This window comes from Heterocephalus glaber, unplaced genomic scaffold (genome assembly GCF_053883595.1).
Source record: "Heterocephalus glaber isolate CG9 unplaced genomic scaffold, H.glaber_assembly_v1.0 deba00001781, whole genome shotgun sequence".
Taxonomy (NCBI): Eukaryota; Metazoa; Chordata; class Mammalia; order Rodentia; family Bathyergidae; genus Heterocephalus; species Heterocephalus glaber.
The window spans coordinates 381,541-402,381 of NW_028258467.1; the positions used below are offsets into that span (position 1 = coordinate 381,541).

At 50.0% G+C, this 20,841-nt stretch overlaps 2 protein-coding genes and 1 pseudogene across 15 annotated transcripts in view; 2 read left to right on the forward strand and 1 right to left on the reverse strand.

Annotated features, from left to right (window-relative positions):
* The window catches only part of P2rx6 (purinergic receptor P2X 6), a 40,600-nt gene extending 31,588 nt beyond the window's left edge, over positions 1-9,012 (forward strand). The window contains exons 1-13 of one of the 12 annotated variants that reach the window (XM_021252254.2): positions 2-336; positions 981-1,131; positions 3,012-3,083; positions 4,630-4,705; positions 4,825-4,918; positions 4,992-5,072; positions 5,152-5,293; positions 5,373-5,482; positions 6,996-7,052; positions 7,136-7,229; positions 7,327-7,392; positions 7,550-7,627; positions 7,715-9,012. In XM_021252254.2, coding sequence (XP_021107913.1) covers positions 203-336; positions 981-1,131; positions 3,012-3,083; positions 4,630-4,705; positions 4,825-4,918; positions 4,992-5,072; positions 5,152-5,293; positions 5,373-5,482; positions 6,996-7,052; positions 7,136-7,229; positions 7,327-7,392; positions 7,550-7,627; positions 7,715-7,798 — 1,239 coding nt within the window. In that variant the 5' untranslated portion in view covers positions 2-202 and the 3' untranslated portion in view covers positions 7,799-9,012. Of the gene's footprint in view, position 1; positions 337-980; positions 1,132-2,461; positions 2,692-3,011; positions 3,084-4,629; positions 4,706-4,824; positions 4,919-4,991; positions 5,073-5,151; positions 5,294-5,372; positions 5,483-6,539; positions 6,656-6,995; positions 7,053-7,135; positions 7,230-7,326; positions 7,393-7,549; positions 7,628-7,714 lie in introns of those variants that run through there. The other 11 variants (XM_021252250.2, XM_021252252.2, XM_004874891.3 and 8 more) reach the window with 11 other exon arrangements.
* A 981-nt stretch (positions 9,013-9,993) lies between these two features.
* On the reverse strand, positions 9,994-14,138 carry Slc7a4 (solute carrier family 7 member 4). Of its 3 annotated transcripts, none has more exons than XM_004874886.4 (5): positions 13,646-14,138; positions 12,202-13,230; positions 10,990-11,630; positions 10,619-10,727; positions 9,994-10,517 (listed from the first exon to the last, which is right to left on the reverse strand). In XM_004874886.4, the coding sequence occupies exons 1-5, from the start codon at positions 14,103-14,105 to the stop codon at positions 10,333-10,335; spliced, it is 2,424 nt and encodes an 807-aa protein (XP_004874943.2). In that variant the 5' UTR covers positions 14,106-14,138; the 3' UTR covers positions 9,994-10,332. The 3 variants fall into 3 exon arrangements, with proteins under 3 accessions (XP_004874943.2, XP_004874944.1, XP_021107908.1); XM_004874887.4 differs by having other exon boundaries at positions 13,837-13,928; XM_021252249.2 differs by having other exon boundaries at positions 12,202-13,313; positions 13,837-13,914.
* Positions 14,139-17,927: 3,789 nt separating this feature from the next.
* On the forward strand, positions 17,928-19,148 carry LOC147820913 (ribonuclease H1 pseudogene; annotated as a pseudogene).
* Positions 19,149-20,841: the final 1,693 nt, after the last annotated feature.

A 20,841-nucleotide genomic window follows, 5' to 3' on the forward strand; every position in this document is an offset into this window, starting at 1 on the left:
GGATAGGATTCGAGCCCCAAGGCAGCTGAAGCTTGGGATTGAGCCCAGGGCTGGGGTGTGGAGGCTGGGCCCTGCCCTGAGTGGAAGTGTCCCTTTAACAAGGGCTGGCCTGGCTTAGTCGGGTGCTGCTTTGCCTCCTGTTTCTGCTGTGGTTGCAGCTGTTGTGCTGACTCATGCACCAGCAGCCAGCAGGAGCAGGAGCATGGGCTCCTCAGGAGCTGTGGGGCTCTGGGGGCTTCTGGATTACAAGACAGAGAAGTATGTGATGACCAGGAACTGGCGAGTTGGAGCCTTGCAAAGGCTGTTGCAGCTTGGAGTTGTGACCTATGTGGTGGGGTAAGAGAACAGCTCTTGGCAAGACTGGTCAGAGTGATCATGATTGGTCCTACTGGGCTGAGGGTTGAGAGTTTAGGTTTTTACAGACCAGGCTGATGCTGGTGGTGGGCTGTCAGGTAGTGACAGGGTGGGGGTAGACAGAAAGATCTTTGTCCATTCAGAGGGCAGTGGTATACATAAACAAGCTGTGTGCTTGTGTTTCTCTGTGCTGACCTGCCTCCTTTCCAAGGCCTTGTCCCCAGCCCTGTGTTGGGCTCTGGGCAAAGAGGAGGATCAGCCCCACTCCTACCAGAGGAGGTACCCTAGTGGGGCAGGAAGCAGTCGTTTCTGACATTCTTGAGAGTTGGATCATTGAGGCCCCCCAGAGAGACCACCAGTTCTAGCTGGGGGTCTGAGGAGTCTTGAAGAAGAGAGCAGAGTCTAGTAGGACAGGGGTGTTGGTTGGTGAAAGTGGTTATTGTGGGCATTTCTGATTGCAGATGCTGGCTCTTGGATGCCCAGCTGGCCTCTGGCCTGTTCTAGCCTCTGCCAGGCTGGGAGCACCGGGCATGCGAGGAGGAAGCTGATCTTATAGAGGCCAGCCTGCTCTTCCACTACTCACTTGGTGCCACAATCTCAACACACTATCCATCATCCCTCTCCAGGTGGGCCCTCCTTGCCAAAAAAGGTTACCAGGAACAGGACCTGGACCCCCAGATTTCTGTCATCACCAAACTCAAAGGAGTTTCCGTGACTCAGATCAAGGAGTTGGGGAACCGGCTGTGGGATGTGGCTGACTTCGTGAAGCCACCACAGGTGGGTCCCTGGTGCTGCTGCAGGGAACATGCAACTTTCACTGGCTGACAGGTCTGACACCAGCCTTGGAGCAAATGTGTGAGAGAGGAGTGCAATGCCAGAAGGCACCTGAAGGGGCTTAGGAAGGGCCTCAAAGAAGAGTGGTGCCTGGACAGGGTTTTGAGGAATGTATAGGAGGTTTCCAGGTGGATAAGGGAACAGGAAGCCAGGCCAGAGGAAATTCTTTTTTGGGGGAGGAAAGATATTAATCCATTTCTAATGGGGGAGCCCCCATGACCTAATTATCTCTCTCTTTTTTATTTATTTTTGGTACCAGGGATAGAACTTGGGTACTTGCGCTTGCAGAGCAGGCAGCGGAACCACTGAGCTAAATCCCCAGCCCAAGAGGAAATTCTTTTTAAAAGGCCATATTCAGGCTAGTCATGGTGGCTCATGCCTGTAATCTCAGCACTCAGGAGGGTGAGTCAGGAGGACTGCTACCAGTTTAAGGCCATCCTGAACTACATAGCAAAACCCTGTCTCAAAAAAACAAGAATAGTCAATTAATTAATTAAAATGCCACATCTGGAAAGGATTGGGATGTCTAGGACTCAAGGGTTGAGACTGAAGCTGGGGTGGGAGGGGAGGAAGGATCTGGGGTCTGAACTTCCTGAATCTCCCTCTTACCTGGGGAACCATTATCAAGTGCTCCTCTTCTGCTCTTTCAGGCTGCATGTCTCTTCTCCCTCCACCCAGCTGGCCTCAGCCCCAATCTCCATCTCTGTTCTGCTGATCCCCAGATTGTAGCCCCAGTGACCGCCTGCCTAGAGAGGAGCTGCTTTCCAGATGCACACCCAACCTGTCCAAGGAGAAATCATCTCTCTTTCCTGGAGTCCTGGCTTCTTGTCCAGTGAGGGCTGTGACATTCATCAGTGCCAAAGCCAGAACCAGGACCCAGCTTTGATCCCTTTTTGTCCATCTCAACATTTTTTACTGCAGCTCCTGTTGTGAACTCCTTGATTCCTCTCCCTTGTTCCCTTCCCTAAAGTGCACATCACACAGCAGCCAGGCTGAGCTTTTATACTTGACTTCATCAGAGCCCACCAGCCCCTGCTCTCTGCCCTTGGAAGTCTCTTCTTCCATGATGGTTGCCATCAAGTCTCTCCATTTCCTAACTTCACTGCCACATTTCACTGTCCTCTGCCAGCCCTCATCTTCCCACCTCCAAATACATAGTGCTGTCATAAGCAGCACTTTTGAATGTCTTCAGCCACTCATTGACCCCATATAGAGCTTACTGTGTGTTTCCCCAGCCCCTGCTGTGCCAGTGCGTCTGTGCATGTGATGAGGGGTCCACATGGCCTCAACTTGACTCTGGCTCTTTGGTGCCTGAGACAGGAGGATCTTGGAAAACTATGGTTGAGTGAATGAGAATGAATGTGAGAATTAACTTGTGTCAAAGATGAACATGTACATGAGGGACCCAGGGCCAGAAACCACATGGGCACAGTAGCCCATACCTGTAACCCAAGCTGTTTGGGAGAAGGAGGCAGGAGGACTGCAAGTTCAAGGCCAACCTGGGTAACTAAAATTTTTTTAAAGGGCTTGGGATGTGGTTCAGTTCACCTTGGGTTCAATCTCAGGAAGGAAGAGAGGACCAGAAACCCAACCACTTCCACCTGCCTCACTAGACACATTTTCCTAAGAGACAAGAATTGGTGACAAGTTGAGGCCAAGAACAAACAGTTCCCTCATAAACCAAGCTTCTGGGAGGCTCTGGGTTTTACAGAACTGACAAAACCAAAAACAAACAACAACGACCAAAAAACCCCTGGCAATCGGTTTCTGGCCTCTTCAGTTGAAGGAGCCAGCAGGGACTAACCTTGAGACTTACCTCCTAGGGAGAGAATGTGTTCTTCTTGGTGACCAATTTCCTTGTGACACCAGCTCAAGTTCAGGGCAGATGCCCAGAGGTAAGTTTGCCTGGGAGCCTCTCAGTGGCTTCATACTTCCTTCAGCAGCCTGGCTCACCAGCCCTGTCTCCCTCCTTCACAGGTGGCCGAAGGCTCAATATGTGCTTTATGTATACCAGGCATGGGGCTAAATCCTTCTGTACAGAATTTAGTCTTTACATAGACCCTTTCTCAGAAGGAATTATGATTCCCACTGAAGAGGAGATGACTGGGGCTCAGCAAAGTTGAGAAACTTGCCCAAGGCCTCCAGGCCCGTGGGTGACAGCACCCAGACCTCAGTTTCCTTGAGGTGTACGATCCTCATCTTCGTTCCAGCTTGGGCTACTGTCCAGGTTGTTGGTGTGACACCTGGAGCAGGGCTCAGGTGGGCTCTAATAGCAAGAGGCAAGAAGGTGGAAGATCACCTTCTCTTCTCTGTGCCCAGCCTCTATTAGTGTGTGGAGGTAGCTTCCAGTTTTGAGGGCAAACAGCACACTCTTGCTTATGACTATGCTTATGTTTATGTTGAAGTAAAGATTTGGACCAGAGTAGAAAGGGGGTCGCCTAAGATCTCAGGGGCCCAAGAGCCCTGCTAAGGAAAGAAGAAAGGAAGGCAGAAGGAAGCCAGAGATGGGCACACAAAGGGGCACTCTACCTCTTGTGTATTGGAATGGAGCACTCGGGCTAGTGGGTAGAGGCAGAGGCCTCATCGGTGGTCACCATGGGGTCTATGACCAGGTTAGCCTGAGGAAAAGGGAGATTCTTAGACACAAGTGAAGACAGCAGAGCAGGGGGCTCCACTCTGTCCTCCTCTGTCTTCTGCCCACTAATCATAGTCCTATCCCTCACCAAGTCCCACATCTCATTCTGGCTTTCCAGAGTCCCTGAGCCCTTCTCAGACTCCTGGTGCTGTGTTCCTCTGGCTGCCCATGAACTGAGTGCCGTGGCAGTGGCATGTCTGTGACAGTTTCCGAAGCTGTAGATTGCCTTCTTTTCCAGGGTCTGGGGTCCCTACAAAGCTTGCCCACCTTTCCCTCCTAGGCATCCCCCATAGTGTTTGACTCTGTACAGACATGAAAAGAGCAAGCAGGAAGGAACTAACCTGTGGTTCTGCACCAAGTCTGTGGGATGCTACTTCCCTACCTCAGTCACAGGCTGCTGTGACTTAGGGTCCTGCTTTTTACTGGACATGCCCTCTAGCCTCTCTGCCCTGGCATGCCAGATATCATGAACTTACCTGGGCAAAGTCCCTTCCCCTTTCCTGTTCCATTGTCTGAATTGGAGCTGAGGAGCCAGACCTCAATGAATCCTCTTTCTCTTCTGCCCCCATCAGAGGAAACTCTCAAGAGCAAAGGGGTCTCACTCTGCCCTGGCAATACAGCACTATATCCCATCTGACCACCCCACTGACCACCTCCATTGTTTGCACCCTCCAGCTTCCAAGCTTCTAAACCTGGGTACCCTGGTGGCTAAGTGGGAGCAGGGTGTCTTTGTAGACTGTAGGGCTGAGTCCCAGAGGGGCGGCACCCCTGGGCTACTGGTGACTGGGGTCTCTTGTCTACCTCAGCACCCCTCTGTCCTACTGGCTAACTGCTGGACTGACGAGGACTGCCCTGAAGGGGAGACAGGAACACACAGCCATGGTAACTGTGAGCAGGGCTGGGACCCTGCATCTCTCTGTTCTGCCAATAAGCCCCTGCCCCGCACCCTCCCCGGGCCCTTTGGGGATCTAAGGGCCTAGAGTTCATCTTCTGTTTTCAAGGCATAAAAACAGGTCAGTGTGTGGTGTTCAACGGCACCCACAGGACCTGTGAGATCCAGAGCTGGTGCCCAGTGGAGAATGGCGCTGTGTCCACGTAAGTCTCCTTTCAGTCCCAGGGCAGGGCCCTGAATTGGGCAAAATTCTGGCAGTGTACCCTCCACCTGCAGGAGGCCCCTGCTGATCCAGGCTGAGAACTTCACGCTGCTCATTAAAAACACCGTCACCTTCAGCAAGTTCAACTTCTCCAAGTAAGCAAGGCAGGTCCTGGCTGACACTAGGCCCTCCAGGCCCTCCCGATGATCTAATCCTCACTCTTGCCTCTCCCAGAACCAATTCCTTAGACACGTGGGATGCTTCCTATTTCAAGCAGTGTCGCTATGATCCACTCTCCAGCCCCTACTGCCCAGTGTTCCGAATTGGGGACCTTGTGACTGCAGCTGGAGGGGACTTCGAGGACCTGGCACTGATGGTAGGTCCTTGAAGAAAAGGGTTCCTGAAGAGATCAGGTCTTGGGCCCATCGGTGGAACATGAGATGTGTTGTGTGCAGGGTGGCGCTGTGAGCATCCGAGTCCATTGGGATTGCGATCTGGATACTGGGGGCTCTGACTGCTGGCCACACTACTCCTTCCAGATGGAGGAGAGGAGCTACAACTTCAGGTGTGACCCCTACTGCTTCCTTGCTGTTCCTGGGCCAGTGTCCTCCCTTGCCCATTTCCCTGTGGTTGCCAAGACAGATCATACCTGGGTCCTGGCCCTGTGGATGGTCCCTGGAATGTGGCCTGGGGATTCTGGGTGCAAGAGGAAGTTTTCTTAGTCCCTTGTCCTCCCCGTCCATCTGTCCCCACCCCTTGTCTAGTGCAGACTCCCCACTTCCAGACTCTGGGGTGGCCCCTTCCCTACCCCACCCTGCCTTCAGCATCTCCCCATCAGGGCATAGAGGCTTTAATGTTTACTTTCTGCTTATAGTTTTATCTAAAACTTTTCCCAAAAGTCTATAAAAAATTCAAAGAAAGCCAGGTATGGTGGCACAGGCCTATAATCCCAGCACTTTGGGAGTCTGAGGCAGTAGGATGACAAGTTTCAGCCCATTCTAGGAAATAGTGACTTAATAAGACCTTGTCTCATAAAAACAAAACACAACAAAGAGGAGGGGCTGGGGATGTACTTCAGTGTGAAGACCCTGGGTTCAATCCCCAGTACCTCAAAAACTATGAATGAATGGAAGAATGAATGAATGAATGAATGAATAAAAGATTAGTACCATGAACATCCATATGCCCATGCTCTTGCCTGGGTTAATTCATTGTTATTGTTTTGCATTTGGCCTCCTTTGCTTTCTCTCTTCCTGTCTAGAGTGAGATGGATATATGTAGATTGCAAATAGAACAGTTATGGGCTGGGGTGGACCTCAGTGATAGAGCACTTGCCCACATTCACACAATCCTGTGTTCAATCTCCCACACCAAAAACAACAAACTGTCTGAAAGTAAGTGGCAGGTATGAGACACTCACTCTTCTTAACACTGTCCTGAGATAAGGATCTTTTCCATTTGACCACCATCCTAATCATACACCTGAAAGATTAACATTAGCAGATTAAACCTAATATTTATATTGTCTCACCTATGCCAATTATGGTTCTAAATCTTTGTATTTTTCCAATCCAGGATGCACTAAAAGATCTTAAATTGGATTTACTGTCTTGTCTTTTAAGTCTCCTATGAACATCTTGGAAAGTTCCCACCTACTGTCACCTTGTCATACACACATGAACCAAGTGTGCATATGTGGCTGCCATCAGGCCTGGGGATGATGTAGGGATAGCTTCCTGTATCCTGCCAAATCTGGCTTTCCTCTTTCCCTAGCTGTTTGGAAGCTTGTGGTGCTGACTCCCTGTCCTCATTGCTTCTCCCACCTATGGCCCTTGGCTAGCCTTGCTCCCTCAGTGTGGACCTCCTTTAGGAAACCAACCATATGTGCTTTCTTCCCCATTTCTGGGGGAGTGAATTCTTGCCTTGAGGCTCTCATAACATTCCACCTGCTCTCACCTCCATCCTGACGTCCTCCTTTCATCCCTTGCTGCTGCTATCTATGTCCCACTGTCCCCTCAGTAGGCGGGAAGCTTCCTTGAATCAGGTCCCAGTGTGCTTTTTCCTTATGTTCTTACCAGCTACCCAGGGCCAAGACCCAGGACTCAGGCTGGGGTAGGGGTTTATGGAGTCAATGGGTAAGTAAGACTGAGGCCTGGGAAAACCATCCCAGCCCAAGAAGGGCATTATAGGCCCCCAAAGCCCTCTCTCCTTCCCCCAGGACAGCCAGCCACTGGTGGGAGTCCCCAGGTATGGAAGCTCGCAGCATGCTCAAGCTCTACGGGATCCGCTTTAACGTCCTTGTCACTGGGCAGGTAGGGATCAGGCCAGGGGAGAAGGTTACAGATAGATGGGCGTGGAGGAAGTGTATGGTGACAGTCATGGCTGAAAGGCTCATCCCAGCTCTCTCAGGCAGGGATGTTCAGGCTCATCCCCACGGCCATCACAGTGGGGACCGGAGCAGCTTGGCTGGATGTGGTGAGTCCGATCACCCTCAGCTCCCTCTGGCTGCAGCAAGTGATTCCCCGTCTGCCAGAGCCCCCTATGACGGCACATTGTGTCTTGGAGTGAGAGCTGGGGAGGTGGGAGGTGAGCAGCTTGAAGGTGGGACATGGGTTGACCCTGCCTCTTCCAGGTCACCTTCCTCTGTGATCTGCTGCTGCTATATGTGGATAGAGAAGCCCATTTCTACTGGAGGACAAAGTATGAGGAGGTGAGTTGAAAATCTGCCTAGGCACTGGGTTTTGCCACAGTTTGGAAGATTTCAGCCAGATCCCTAACCTGCTGTCTTTGTCTGCAGGCAAAAGCCCCAAAGGTGACTAGGGACCTTTCACGGACCAAGCCAACTGTCACACCCACAAGTCCAGCTGTCCAGATGCCTTAGATGGTGGCACCACCTGCCCCCACAGTCACTGCTTCTGGGTGCCAGACATCAATCTGAGCTCTTGTCTGGGTTCCAGCACCCACTTACCTGCCTATTCCTAAGGCCTATAGCCACTCCCTGTTTGTTGGGGTTTGGGGAATTGGGATGGGAAAGGGTAGGGGTCCTGGCTTAGGAATCTCAAAGATGGAGCCCCAGATGGACTGCAGTAGGAGTTGGAGGGAGAACTCTGCCCTTAAACTTCCAGGAAGATTGTCCAGCCTGGGTCCAGCCTTGGTGAAGTGCTACCTGGGAATCCATAAAAACCAGTTTTGTTTATGGAGATGTGTGTGGCACATGAGCTATGGAGGTGAGGGAGTGGGGGGATCTGATTGCATCACAGGTACAGTGCTCAGCCTGTGAGTGCCTCCCCTTCCTTTGTGGCAGCCCTTGGCTGTTATAAACAGCTGAGACAGGGAGGAGACAGTGGTGGGGCTGAGTTGGTGGTCTTGAATCTTTTGGGGCCTTCTCTATACTTCCTTGTAGTCCCCCCAGCCCACACCCCTGGAAACTGACCACTAGGTTTCCCGAGAGCCCCAGGAGTGGAAAGGCCATGCACCTGGAATTTACTGCCTTCTAAGTCATACCTAGGAACCTCTCTGGCCAGCTGCCCAACCTAGCCAGAGGCATCTGCACTGCAGAGGCCCTAATCTTAACCTTAGGGAGAGTACAGTGGCTGCAAGGAATGTCTCTAATAAAGGACATTGAGGTTCCCTTGAAGGTTGGCCAGGTTCTGGTCCTGGAATCCTCCTGGGTCTTAGGTCCTACCTGATAGAAATTTCAACTATATCCTGGGACCCACAGTAGGATGGGAGGGACAAGGCCATAGGAGCCAAGCCCTCTCTTGGTTCCAGGGTGGGGCATGGATTTGGGAGTACCCACCCCATGGAAGAAGTGAGAGGCTGGTTTCTCATGGTGACCAGGGGCATGGTGGGAAGGGCCAGGGCTTGGGCTGAAACTGGGCTAGCATCTGGAATCATCTGGAACCCACAGCATCAGTAAATCCTTTGGGGTCCTCGGTGCCTCCCTAGGGCCTCAGTGTCCAGAGAAGGTGGTCTCCAAAAGGCTAGGGTGGAAAGGCATGGCCCAAAAGGCCTGGCTACTGGAGGTGGGTCACATTGTCCTTGGGGCTCAGAGAAACCTGATGTCACTGCTGGCATAAAAGCTTGCCAAAGCCAGCAGCTTTCTGTGTACTCCTTACAGGGAGGAGGGAAGAAGTGACCAGAGTGGACACAGCACAGCCATGAGGACCCAGTTCAGGGAGAATGCAGCTTGGGCCTAGGGCAGTGGTGGTGAACCTATGGCACACATGCTGTACTGGGCACACAGTCTACTCTGGCACGAAAGTCAAGTAACCCTAATATTGCCCCAGCAGCCAAGCATTAGATGACAGTGCACACAGGGCCAGTGTTGGCACTTTGCAATAAATAAATGGGTTTTGAGTTGCAGTTTGGGTACTCCATCTCTAAAAGGTTCGCCATCACTGGCCTAGGGCTTCTCCAGGAATTCTCTCCTCCCTGTTTGGGCAATACTAAGTGGGCCGGAAGGCAGTAGGGGCAGGCTCAGGCAATTATGCCCTCATGCACATCTATATATGAGTCATGTATGCACCATCTCAGCCTTTACCTCAAATCCTGGCAGAGTGCGCAGAGAGAGACAAGAAAGTGATGTGTAGCCCAGGCTTGAGTTTGTTAACAGGTGTCACCTCAGTCTGGACATGGGTGTGGACCCCCAGGGTAGCTGTGTGAGCCATGCAGACATGTGGCCAATGGTGTGTGTTGGGGGGGGTGTCATGTGCCTGTGTGCAGATGTGGCTCAGTGTCTCTGGGGTAGGCTTCAGGCACACGCTGTCTCTCTGGAAGCCCACTGCCTTTTCCAGGCAACCTTCTCAGGGTCCAGGCTCTGCTCCTTTGATCTACTTGACAAGGACATGTAGGGAGCCTGCCCTGACACCCACCATGGACCCCTCCCTCTTCATCAGGTGCATGTAGCTCTCCTCTGAGCTAGTCAGAAGGCACTGTCCTGAGGGAAGGGCCTGGACCCAGGACTGGCCATGTGGGTGGTCCCAGAGCTACCTTTGGAGAAATTCAGCATCTTTGCTGCATCCTGTTCCTGGGGGATAGATGAGGACTCAGTGTCACAAAGAATGCCACAGTGGACATGGTGGTTGCCGATATGGCTGGCCAAGCAGTTATTATTATGGATCTCTGGGGCTAGAACCTCTTTGCTGCCCAGCCTACCCCACCTGCCCGTTAGCTGGAGTTGGTCATAAATAGGAAGGTGCTGAGCAGAGTCCACTGTATTGATGCTGACTGAGGTCTATTCCCTGAAGACCAGAAGCTCAGTACCTGGGATAGAGTCCTAACATCCTGAGAACCTCCTAGCCTGGGCAGGCTGTAAACCTGTTGCCCTGGATAGAAGCAGCTCCCAGCTCCTCTGGCCTCTCAAGGATGTAGGGGAGGGCAGGGCAAAAACAACATGGCTCACAGACTTGCCAGCTACTCCATGCTGTCAGGCCCCTGGGCTGGTGCCTGGCTTGCCGGCTGCATGGGCTGCACAGGCTGCACTGTCTCTTCCAGGCTGCCGCTGGGGAATACCACATATCGTGTGGTGTTCAGCTCTGGTGACTCCTCCTGGTTCTCCTTGCTGTGCCTGATGCCATAGCCGAAATACACGGCAAGTCCTGCAGGGGTGGTAATGAGCCTGAGGGGCAGGTTCCAGCCTTGCCTGCCCTCTTGCCTCCCCCTTGCACACACTCAAGCTCCCAGCCTGGCCCCTACTCACCAATCAGCAGCCAGATGGCAAAGCGCAGCCAGGTCAGGTAGCTCAGCTTTAACATGAGGCAGATATTGAGGAGGATGCTCAGAGCTGGAGTCAGGGGCACCAGGGGGATCTGAGGGTGCAAGGGAAAGGCTGAGCTGGGCTGCAGGAAAGAGCTGCCAGCCCAGGGCCTGACTTTACAAAAATTCCACAGAGCCTCTATTTGTCTCTGGAGCTGTTGAAGACAGCTCCCTCACCATGCAGAAAGACAGATGGGGGTGAGAATGGATGGACAGGTCTCCCCATGGACCCTTGTTTGTTATGGGATGGAAGAAAAGGAAGGGGCAAAGGGCACTGGCTGCGCTGAGAGTGAACAGGGTTTGCTAGGAAGGTACCTGGAAAGTGTCTTGCCGGTGCTGTTGCTGGTGAGCTCCCAGGACCAGGAGGCTGAGCAGAAATACCATACCACTGATTAGGAGCAGCAGGATGTAGCCCCACTGTGGGAGGTACAGGGGTGAGTCTCCAAAGACCAGCACGCAGCCCAGCATGATAGCTGAGCCCACCAGGATGCCAAGTGCCCAAGCCACAGCAGTTCCAGGGCTGAGCCCTCCCAGGAAGCCCAGGTAGGGCCTCAGGGATGGTCGAAGCTGTCCAGGCTCAGGGATTGAGGCCTGCACAGCACCCACTAGCTGTATGTGGTCTGAGAAGGAGTCATACTTCTTGGCTGTGAGGTCAGGGCTGGCTGGGCCTGGGGAGCTGGGTGGAGATGACTTCTGGAAGCGCAGCACAATGATGCTGGCAGCCACAAAGGTATAGGCCAGCAGGGTGCCGATGGACAGAAACTGGACCAGTGCCTCTAGGTCCAACAGCAGTGCCAGGAGAGCCATGAGGACCCCGAACACCAGAATGCCCATCACAGGCACCTGTGTTCGGGGGTGCACATGGGCAAACACCTGGAAGAAGAGCCCATCGGTGGCCATGGCATAGACGATGCGCGGCAGGGAGAAGAGGTTGCTGAGGAGGACGGTATTCATGGCTGCAGCAAAGGGTAGTGGAACTGTGAGCATGGTAAATAAGCCCAGCAGGGGCTGCTGGTGGGGCTGGGGTGTGGCTGGCCCCTTGGAGACATGGGCATGAGTTTGTCGGGGGTCTCGGTATGAGTGTGTGTGGGGGTACTGGATTGTCACTTGACCACCCAGGAATGGGGCATTCCAGTTTAGGTCACAGACCCATTGGGGAATCTGATGAAGCTGAGTCCCACTGTCTAGGAAAGGACCTGTAAGTACATGGCTAGAACTGATTTCTATGTACAAGTGGGGTGGGGATGGGGGTGGGGGTGGGGCCCTCCCTAACAAGCCTAGGTAGAGAGTCTTAAAAATTAGCACTTTCTGGGCCGGGGATTTAGCTCAGTGGTTCTGGCACTTGTGCAAGTGCAAGGTTCCAAGTTCGATCCCTGGCACCGCCCCGCCCCCCCAAAATTAGCACTTTCCTGGGCCCATTATGTAACTGGTAAAACTGAGGACTGGATGGAGATGTGTTCTCTGAGAGGCTCAGGGAAGGGCCACAATGCACTGTTCTCTCCCACCCTGCCTGGAAGGGCCTCTTACCACAGATGGAGCCAGCTGCCACGATGAAGCCAGCCCAGCTGTAGCCCCGCCGGTAGAAAGCATCAGCAAGTGCAGAATCAGGGTCCAGGCTGTGCCAGGGCACCATGAGGGTTAGCACAGTAGAGACAAGGATATAGGCACTGGCTGCCAGACCAAGGGAGATTGCAATGGCCATGGGCACGGCCTGCCGGGGATTCTGGGCCTCCTCACTGGAAGCAGCAATGACATCAAAGCCCACAAAGGCATAGAAGCAGGTAGCAGTGCCCGCCATGATGCCAGAGAAGCCAAAGGGGGCAAAGCCACCCTCCTCAGCACTCCAGTTGTGAGGGCGGGCCAGGATGAAGCCCAGGATGATGATGAAGAGGATGACAATCAGGCTGATAGCTGAGAAGGTGTGGTTGAGCCAGGAGGAGACTCGGGCTCCACAGGAGACAAAGGTGGAAGCCACGAGCAGGATGCCGGCAGCCAAGAAATCTGGATATTGGGCCAGGAAGGGCACCTGCCAGACACCCACTTGAGACTCAGTGAGGTTTCGAATGCTGTGGCTAAAGATGGCATCCAGATAGCCACTCCAGGCACGGGCCACTGCGGCACCCCCAATGAGGTATTCCAGGAGCACATTCCAGCCTATGAGGAAGGCCCACACCTCCCCCATGGACACATAGGTGAATAGGTATGCAGAACCCGTGCGGGGCACTCGTGCTCCAAATTCTGCATAGCACAGGGCTGCCAACAGGGAGGCCACAGCGGCCACACCGAAGGACATGAGCACGGCAGGCCCAGCCATGTCCTTGGCCACAGTGCCTGTGAGCACATACAGGCCTGAGCCCACCATGCCACCCACACCCAGCAGGGTTAGGTCCAGTGTGGACAGGCAGCGCCGCAGAGATGTCTCCATGCTGGACTCCTCTAGTGGCTTCAGCCGGTTCAGTTTCTGGCAGAAACGTGCCAGGCTGGCAGCAGTGGGCAGTCCCCAGGCCATGACAGGAGGCTCAGAGCACCAAGCCAGCAGCTGGAACTTCCTAGGGCCTGACAGAGGGGAATGACAGGCTGATGGTTCTGGCCAGCTTCAGTCCCATCCTGACTCTTCTCTTTGTCTCCTCCTGGGGACCCTGGACACCCATAAAGAGGGCCTGCTGTAGGGCTGGACTGGGGCAGGAGGTTACAGGGAGGCATGGCGGTCCTGTATGCTTTCAGGGCAGCCAGCTAGGTGGCTCTGAGGGTGGGAAGAAGGCAGCCCCAGGAAGCAAGAGAGGCTGGTAACAGCTCAGTGGTCTAGGATCCAAGAAAAAGGTGAAATGCGGGGAGGCTTCCCGGGAACTGGGCCAGGCCTGGAGGACCCGGAACAGGACAGACTCTGCAGCTCGGGGCGTGGCCAAAAAGGCCACCTGGCCTGGAAGGGTAGCAATCACCCCCCTGCTGCCAGGCGGGAGTCTCAGCTCACCTGGTCTCAAGGCAGGGGCTCCCGGGCCCCGAGCCTCGGATCTGGAGCCAAGACCTGCGCACCTCCCCGTGCACCCACACACCGCCGCCGCCGCCCGAGCAAGCTCCGCTGTGTCCCTGTCCCCAGCTACCCGAGTCTCAGGCTGTTCTTTGAGCCGGATCCCGTCCCCCACCAGACCCGCTGCGACCCACCTGCTGTCGCCACTGCAGCAGCCACGATTCTGAGCGCTGTGGCCGCCCCGCCCGCCAGCTAGCGCCGCCTGCGCGCAGCGCCTGCTCCCTCCCTCAAGGCGTTGGATCCCGCACCGGCTGCGCAGTTTCCATCGCGTGGGGATCCTTCGCAAGGTTCTACGAAGGTTTCCACCCACTGCCACACACCCAGCTAATCCACCTTGCACAAACCTCTCAGGTTGAGACGGGAGCTTAATGTGGCCTAGGGTAGCCCCATCATTGACACTCATTCACAGTTCCACTGCAGCACATACCCTCCTTGATCCCCACCCCAACACATGTACCCCACCCAGCTAGGCGCCACCCAGGCCCTCAATACAGGATGAGTGAGGTCTGTGGGTATCCAGCACAGTGAGGGTATGGGTCTGGTTGAGTGGTGCTGGGCATTCTGGACTTCTCAACTACAATGGGGTGTCAGGAAGCCACCCTCACACACTGGCAAGAGAGTGCAGCCTTTTGGAAGTTTTCTGTGAATTGGCAGAATTCACACTGGCTGCCCTGAGCCTGCAACTACAAGATAATGTCCTGTAAGGAGGCAAACAGCTTCCTGAGACAAACAACAGTCTTCCAATGGGGGGGGGGTGTGTGTGCCTAGTGCCCCTCAGATGCTTAGAGACACTTGGCAGGCCTTAAAGGACCCTAGGGGGACCCCAAGATTAACTCCCCACTCAAGAGAGCCATGTGTACTGAGTACTTCATGGCTGTCCTGTCCCCATATCCACAAGGAGGCCCATGTCCCACTACAGGACCATCACAGATTCCCCTCAGGTTCATTTATTTCTGAGGCAGAGGGTGCCATTTTTCCTCCTCTTCTCACTTTGAAAGTGAAAACGTTGGTGTGATAAGATGTTAACTTATTCATAGCAAATTGATAACAAGCAAGCCAAGCAGAATCAAAATATACTCCCCTCATAACTTTCTATGTGTTTCCAGGTCTATAGCTGAGTTGTGGAATTAGATTTTAGGGGCACTTGAAGCTGGGGGGTGGGGTGGGGGGCTGGTGACAGGATAATGGACTCCCAGACAAGATGGTGCCACATGGAACACTCTACTATAGCCACTCCCTTTAGTCTCTTCTAATATTTGGCTGATAATTGTCATGTGGAACTTCTAAAATGGGCTCTCACTTCCTGTGGAGATGGCATATCTCTTACTCCACCCCTGTGCTGCCTAAGTATAGCTAAACAGATGTCTCTAGTCCTGCAATGCCTCCACAAAAAGTCTAGAAAAATGCATTTCTGATCAAGGAACTTGAACAGTTTTGTAATGGGAGTTCCTCCAAGGCCTTACCTTAGAAATTATATGCAGTATTTTGGAGCTCTGACTTATTATTTGGCCAGAGAAGGGATCTCACTACACTCCTAGTCACTGGCACCAATGTACTAATGAACAACTGTGGTTGTGACATAGTCATGACATAGAGGACACTATAGGAATGAGGATGGGCAGACTCCTGGGCCCTTAGCTTGTTACTCACTGAAAACATGATTTGTGTTTTCTTCTGAGACAAGGACTTAAAAGTCACTTCTGCAAACAAAACAAAACAAAACAAATACAACAACAAAAAACTCTTTGGGAAGGGAAATGGGAAAAAAAAACAAGAACCAAGATATATCATGTACAGGTACAGATTCCCAATGATGGATGTGATCATAATGTATACCTAAAATGTACCAATAAACTTACGGGATTAAAAAAAACTTCATTTGGGCTTACAGATATCTGCTCAATAGGATGCTAAAAACAGAACAAAGCTTGACCTCCATTTTGTATCCTTCTTGTTTTGTTTCTGGAATCCACTACTACTAACTGTAAGAGTTTATTGCTTTTTTTTTTTTACCACTAACTGTAAGAGTTTATTAGTATGTATGGATATATAATAATCACATTCACCTTGGAGAATTGTCATGTACACATAAATCTTAATCATTTTTACTTCCCCTTCCCCTCTCTACCCTCTCATCTCCAGCCATCCCCAAATCCTTATTGGTCAAATCCCTTCTCAGTTCTGGATGTAGAAAAGTTGGGAAAACAAGATTGATTCACCCTGAATTTAATTTTTAAAATACATTTATTTATTTATTTATTTATTTTTGAGACTCATTCTCACTATGTAGGCCAGGCTGACCTTGAATTCTCAGTGATCCTCCTGCCTCAGCCTCCCAAGTGCTGGGATTATAGGTGTGGACCACCACACCTGGCACCCTAAATTTATATTAATCTCATCTTCCTTCAAAACTGAGGATACCAAGATAATGGATTTACAGGGATATTCAACTAGCTGAAAGTTCCAGTCATTGTCCTGAACCTGTGATCATCTGGATTCCAAGAAAAGTAGAGTTCCACAACACTGAAACCACCATACACAATCATTTCCTGGGAATGGTATGGCCATGAAAATTCCTCTTATGGCAACCAAATTGCCCCTCAAGTCATGAGGATTCAACTTGAGCTATAAACCAGGATTGAGATACTAATCAACTAGACCCTGGCCCACCTCAGCTTCTCTTTAAATACTGGCTTCCAGCCAGGCATGGTGAAATTTGGGAGGGTGAGGCAAGAGAATTGCTGCAGATTTGAGGCCAGGTTGGGCCACATACTGAGTTCAAGGCCAGTCTGAATTACATAGCAGACTTTGTCTCAAAAAACAGAACAAAACAAAACAAAATTGGCCTCCTATGTTGGGTGTGGTGGCTCATGCCTATAATCCTAGGACTCAGGAGGCTGTGGCAGGAAGATCACTGGAAGTTTGAGGCCAGCCTGGCCTACATAGTGAGTTCAAGGCCAGCCTCAACTACATGGCGAGACCCTGTCTCAAAAAACAAAAATAAAAACCAAAATGAAACAAACAAACAAAAATTGACCTCCTGATCTGGGTACTCTAATTCCCAGCACCCTGGGAGGCTGAGGGAGGAGGATTGCAAGTTTGAGCCCAGCCCAGGCAATTTAACAACTTAGTTAGACTCTGTCTCAAAAATAAAAGTGGGTGGGTGGAGAGCCTGGGGATGTAGCTCAGTGCAAAAGCCCTGGGTTCAATTTCCAGTACAGGGGTGAAAAAAAGAAAGAATGAGAATAGGGAAGGGTGGAGGGCATGAAGGGAGGGCTAGGAATGGGGAAAAAATAAGAACCAAGATGCATTATGTAAAGGTACAATTCCCAATGAGAAATGTAATTGTGTTGTGTACCTAAAATGTACCAATAAAAGAATTAAAAAAAAAAAAGAAGAAAGAATGAGAGAAGGAAGGAAAGAAGGGAGGGAGGGAGGGAGAGAGGGAGGGAGGGGAAGAGAAATCCAGACTGGAAAGAAGTGAAACTATCCATAGTCTAGCATGAAGTCTGAGTCCAAAATGTGGTCTGTGTAGAAGTGAGTGATGCTTATATCCTCCCTCTGTCCTGCAGAGTTATCCTGGCTGCCATGCACTAAGCTGCAGCTGTTGCAGGGGTGGGATATTCTATGCCTAGTGGAGGAGTTGTAGGACCTGGGTGTTCCTTAATTGGAATCAGTGCAGTGCACAGGTGAACTGGTTTCCAGCTGCCAGATTTAAGAAGTTTGACATAGAAGATGAAGCCTGGACCTTTTTCAGGAACTCTGTGAGCCCACATAGTTCAGAGGGGTAGAAAAATATACAAGAATCATAGGTGAAAGCCAGCAAATGGCTCTGGGAGCCTCCCCCTTTTCCTGTTAAATGTCTGTTTTTCTTTTCTCTTTTCTTTTCTTTCTTTTTTTTTTTTTTTTTTTTTTTTTTTTTTGAGAAAGGGTCTTGCTATGTAGTTCAGGCTGGCCTTAATTCACTATGTAGTGTAGGCTGGCCTTGAACTCATGGTGATACCTCTGCCTCAGCCTTCCAAGTGCTGGAATTAAAGACATGTGCTACCACACCTGGGTAAATGTCTGTTTTTATTTTATTTTTTATTTTTGGTACCGGGAATTGAACTCGATCGAGTCTTTGCGCTTGTGAAGCAGGCGGCGAAAGCACTGAGCTAAATCCCTGGCTCTATACTTCTTAATTTTTATTAGTATATGCTTATTGTACATAATGATTACATTCACCATGGAGAGCGGGTACATGTACACATCTTAATTCTTTTTAATTCCCCTTCCCGTCTCCTCCCTCCATATTTTGGTCCCCTTCCCATTTGCAAAAGATCCATCTCTGTTTCCTACTATCTATCTTTTATTTTGCTTTTTAAATTATTTATACTTTCGGTTTCTCATATAAGAGAAACCATGTGATATTTCAGTTTGTGTGTCTGATTTATTTCATGAAGATGCAAGCACAGAGCTGAGTGCAAAGCACATGAGACAGAACAGAATAAGCCCCTTCCATTAGCAAGGGCACATTTGGTTATATGAGGGACTCTTGCCAACTACACCGATGCTTGCTGCTCCCGTAGCAGGTGGGATAGCAGGCAGGAACAAGAATCAGTGTTTAGTGGGGGCCAGGCTACACTTCAAAAGTAGGCATTAGATTTCCCTGGTGATAGACGGAGTAGAAATCTATGCAGCCTGCAAAGCCATTGAACCAGCAAAGGCTCAGAACATCACTAAATTGGTTCTACACATGGACAGCATAGTTACTATAATGGGATTACAAGCTGGATCCTGAACTGGAAAAGAATGGGTAGAGAACAAGTACAGGTAAAGAAGTTATCAACACGGAGGACTGTGGAGTTGGAGAGGCTCACTCTGGGCATGGACATTCAGTGGATGCATATTCTGGGCCATCTGGGATTCATGGGCAATGAAGAAGCCAACAGATTGTCAAGAGGAGGTGCTAAGCAGTCTGAAGACTGAGAAAAGTCACTGAGGACTCGGAAATTTGAGTGGGTGGCTGTTGTTACTTTTACTCGAAAGTATAGGCAGTAAGGCCCCAGCATGGATGCTGCAGAAGATGGACAGACATAGCTTTCCAGCTGAGACTCCAAGGCCCCATGGTATCCTATGACACAGCTTGATAAAAAGTACTTAAATGAATCAGAAGGTGAACATCTTTTTTGTTGTTGTTGTTGTTGTTTTTTGGTACCAGGGATCGAACTTGGGACCTTGTGCTTTCAAGGCAGGTGGCAGCACCACTGAGATAAATCCCCGGCCCAACGTGAACATCTTTAAGATTTGGTAATTCTGTGAGGTTTCAACATTATGCTTATTATTAAGTTTGATAGTATTCTCTTTTGTTACAGTGTAGCCAAAATGGTTGAGCTTTTACCTAAAGAGGAATTAATAAAAATAAAACATTGGAGCTGGGTGTGGTGGTGCATACCTATAATCTCAGCACTCTGGGAGCCTAAGGCTGGAGGATCACAAGTTTGACCCCAGCATGGGCAATTTAGCAAGACACTGTCTCCTAAATAAATAAATAGGAGTAGGGAAGAGGGTCAGTGCAAAGGCCCTGGGTTCAATACCCAGTCCTGCAAAAATAAATAAAACATTGATAAAAAGACACAGGCAAATTTAGAAGTACTCTGAAAGAGTTCATTTGACTTCCAATTTGTAATACTGAGTCTCCTGCCATGCAGATGAATCATGCCTGTGAACACATCAGAGAAGAGGCAGCCTGCTGCTCAGCTGCTACTCACAGGGAGAATGTGAGCCAGGTCTCAGCCTGCTGGGCTGGGTGCCTGTGTAGAAGACAGAGCAGGCATGCAGGAAACTTTGGCCTTGGAGGAAGGACAGTGAGAACTTTTAAATACCAAGATGCATAAGTAAATAAATTCTTTAACATTTTGGGGCTCTTTTTCTTAAAAGTACTGCGCAAGGTTAAGACAAATATTTGACATAATTTATTTTTAAATGTTTTTGCCATAAAATAAAAACATTGAGAAAAAACTATTAGTTACAGATGACATGATGTTACATATGGAAAACCCTAGGAATCTACACAAAGAAAGACAAATATATCAGAACTAATAAATTCAGCAAAGGTGCTGGATACAAGATCAAGGTATGTAAAAAAATCAATTATATTTCTATACACTAGCAATGAACTTTTCTGAAAAGAAATAAAGAAACAGGCCTGGTGGAACACCCTTGTAATCCCAGCACTCTGGAAGGCTGAGGCAGGAGGATTGCAAGATTGAGCCCAGGCTGGGCAACTTAAGGAGACCCTGTCTCAAAATAAAAAATGAAAAGGGCTGGGAATGTAGCTCAGTGCAGAAAACAAAAAACAAAAAACAAGAAAGAAAATTATGTTCATGTAACATTAAAAAGAATAAGGTATTTGGAATATATTTATAAAAATACTTAGAATAAATTTAACAAAAGAAATATAAAATATGTACATTGAAAGGTATTAACATTCTTTTTTTTTGTTTTGTTTTGTACCAGGGATCAAACTCTGGACCTTTCGCTTGCGAAGGAGGTGGTGGAACCACTGAGCTAAATCCCCAGCCTGAAAGCTACTAACATTCTTAAGTTAAAGATGGTCTATAAAATGGAAAGACATCCTATATTTATAGACTGGAGGTTTCTTTCTTTAACTTCGTGTGTGTGTGTGTGTGTGTGTGTGTGCGCGTGCATGTGTGTGGTGTGGACATCAAATCCAGGGCCTCACATATAGAAGTCAAAGGCTCTACCACTGAGCTCAAGCCCCTGTCCAACCAGAAGACTCTATTGTTAAAATGTCAATACTCTCCAAATTCATATACACATGCAAAGGACACAGAATAGCCAAAATAATTTTGTTAAAACAAGATTGGGCCTGGCATAGTGGTGCACACCTGTAATCCCAGCACTCAGGAGGCTGAGGCAGGAGGATCACTGTGAGTTTGAGGCTATCCTGGACTACACAGTGAATTCAAGGCCAGCCTGGACTATATAGTGAAACACTGTCTTAAAAAAAAGGAAGATTCACAATTCCTGATTTCTAAATGGACCACAAGGCTATATTAATCAAGTCTGTGGTACCACATACAGATAGAAATTAATGAAATCAAATTGAAAGTCCAGAAATAAACCCTTAAAAAAAA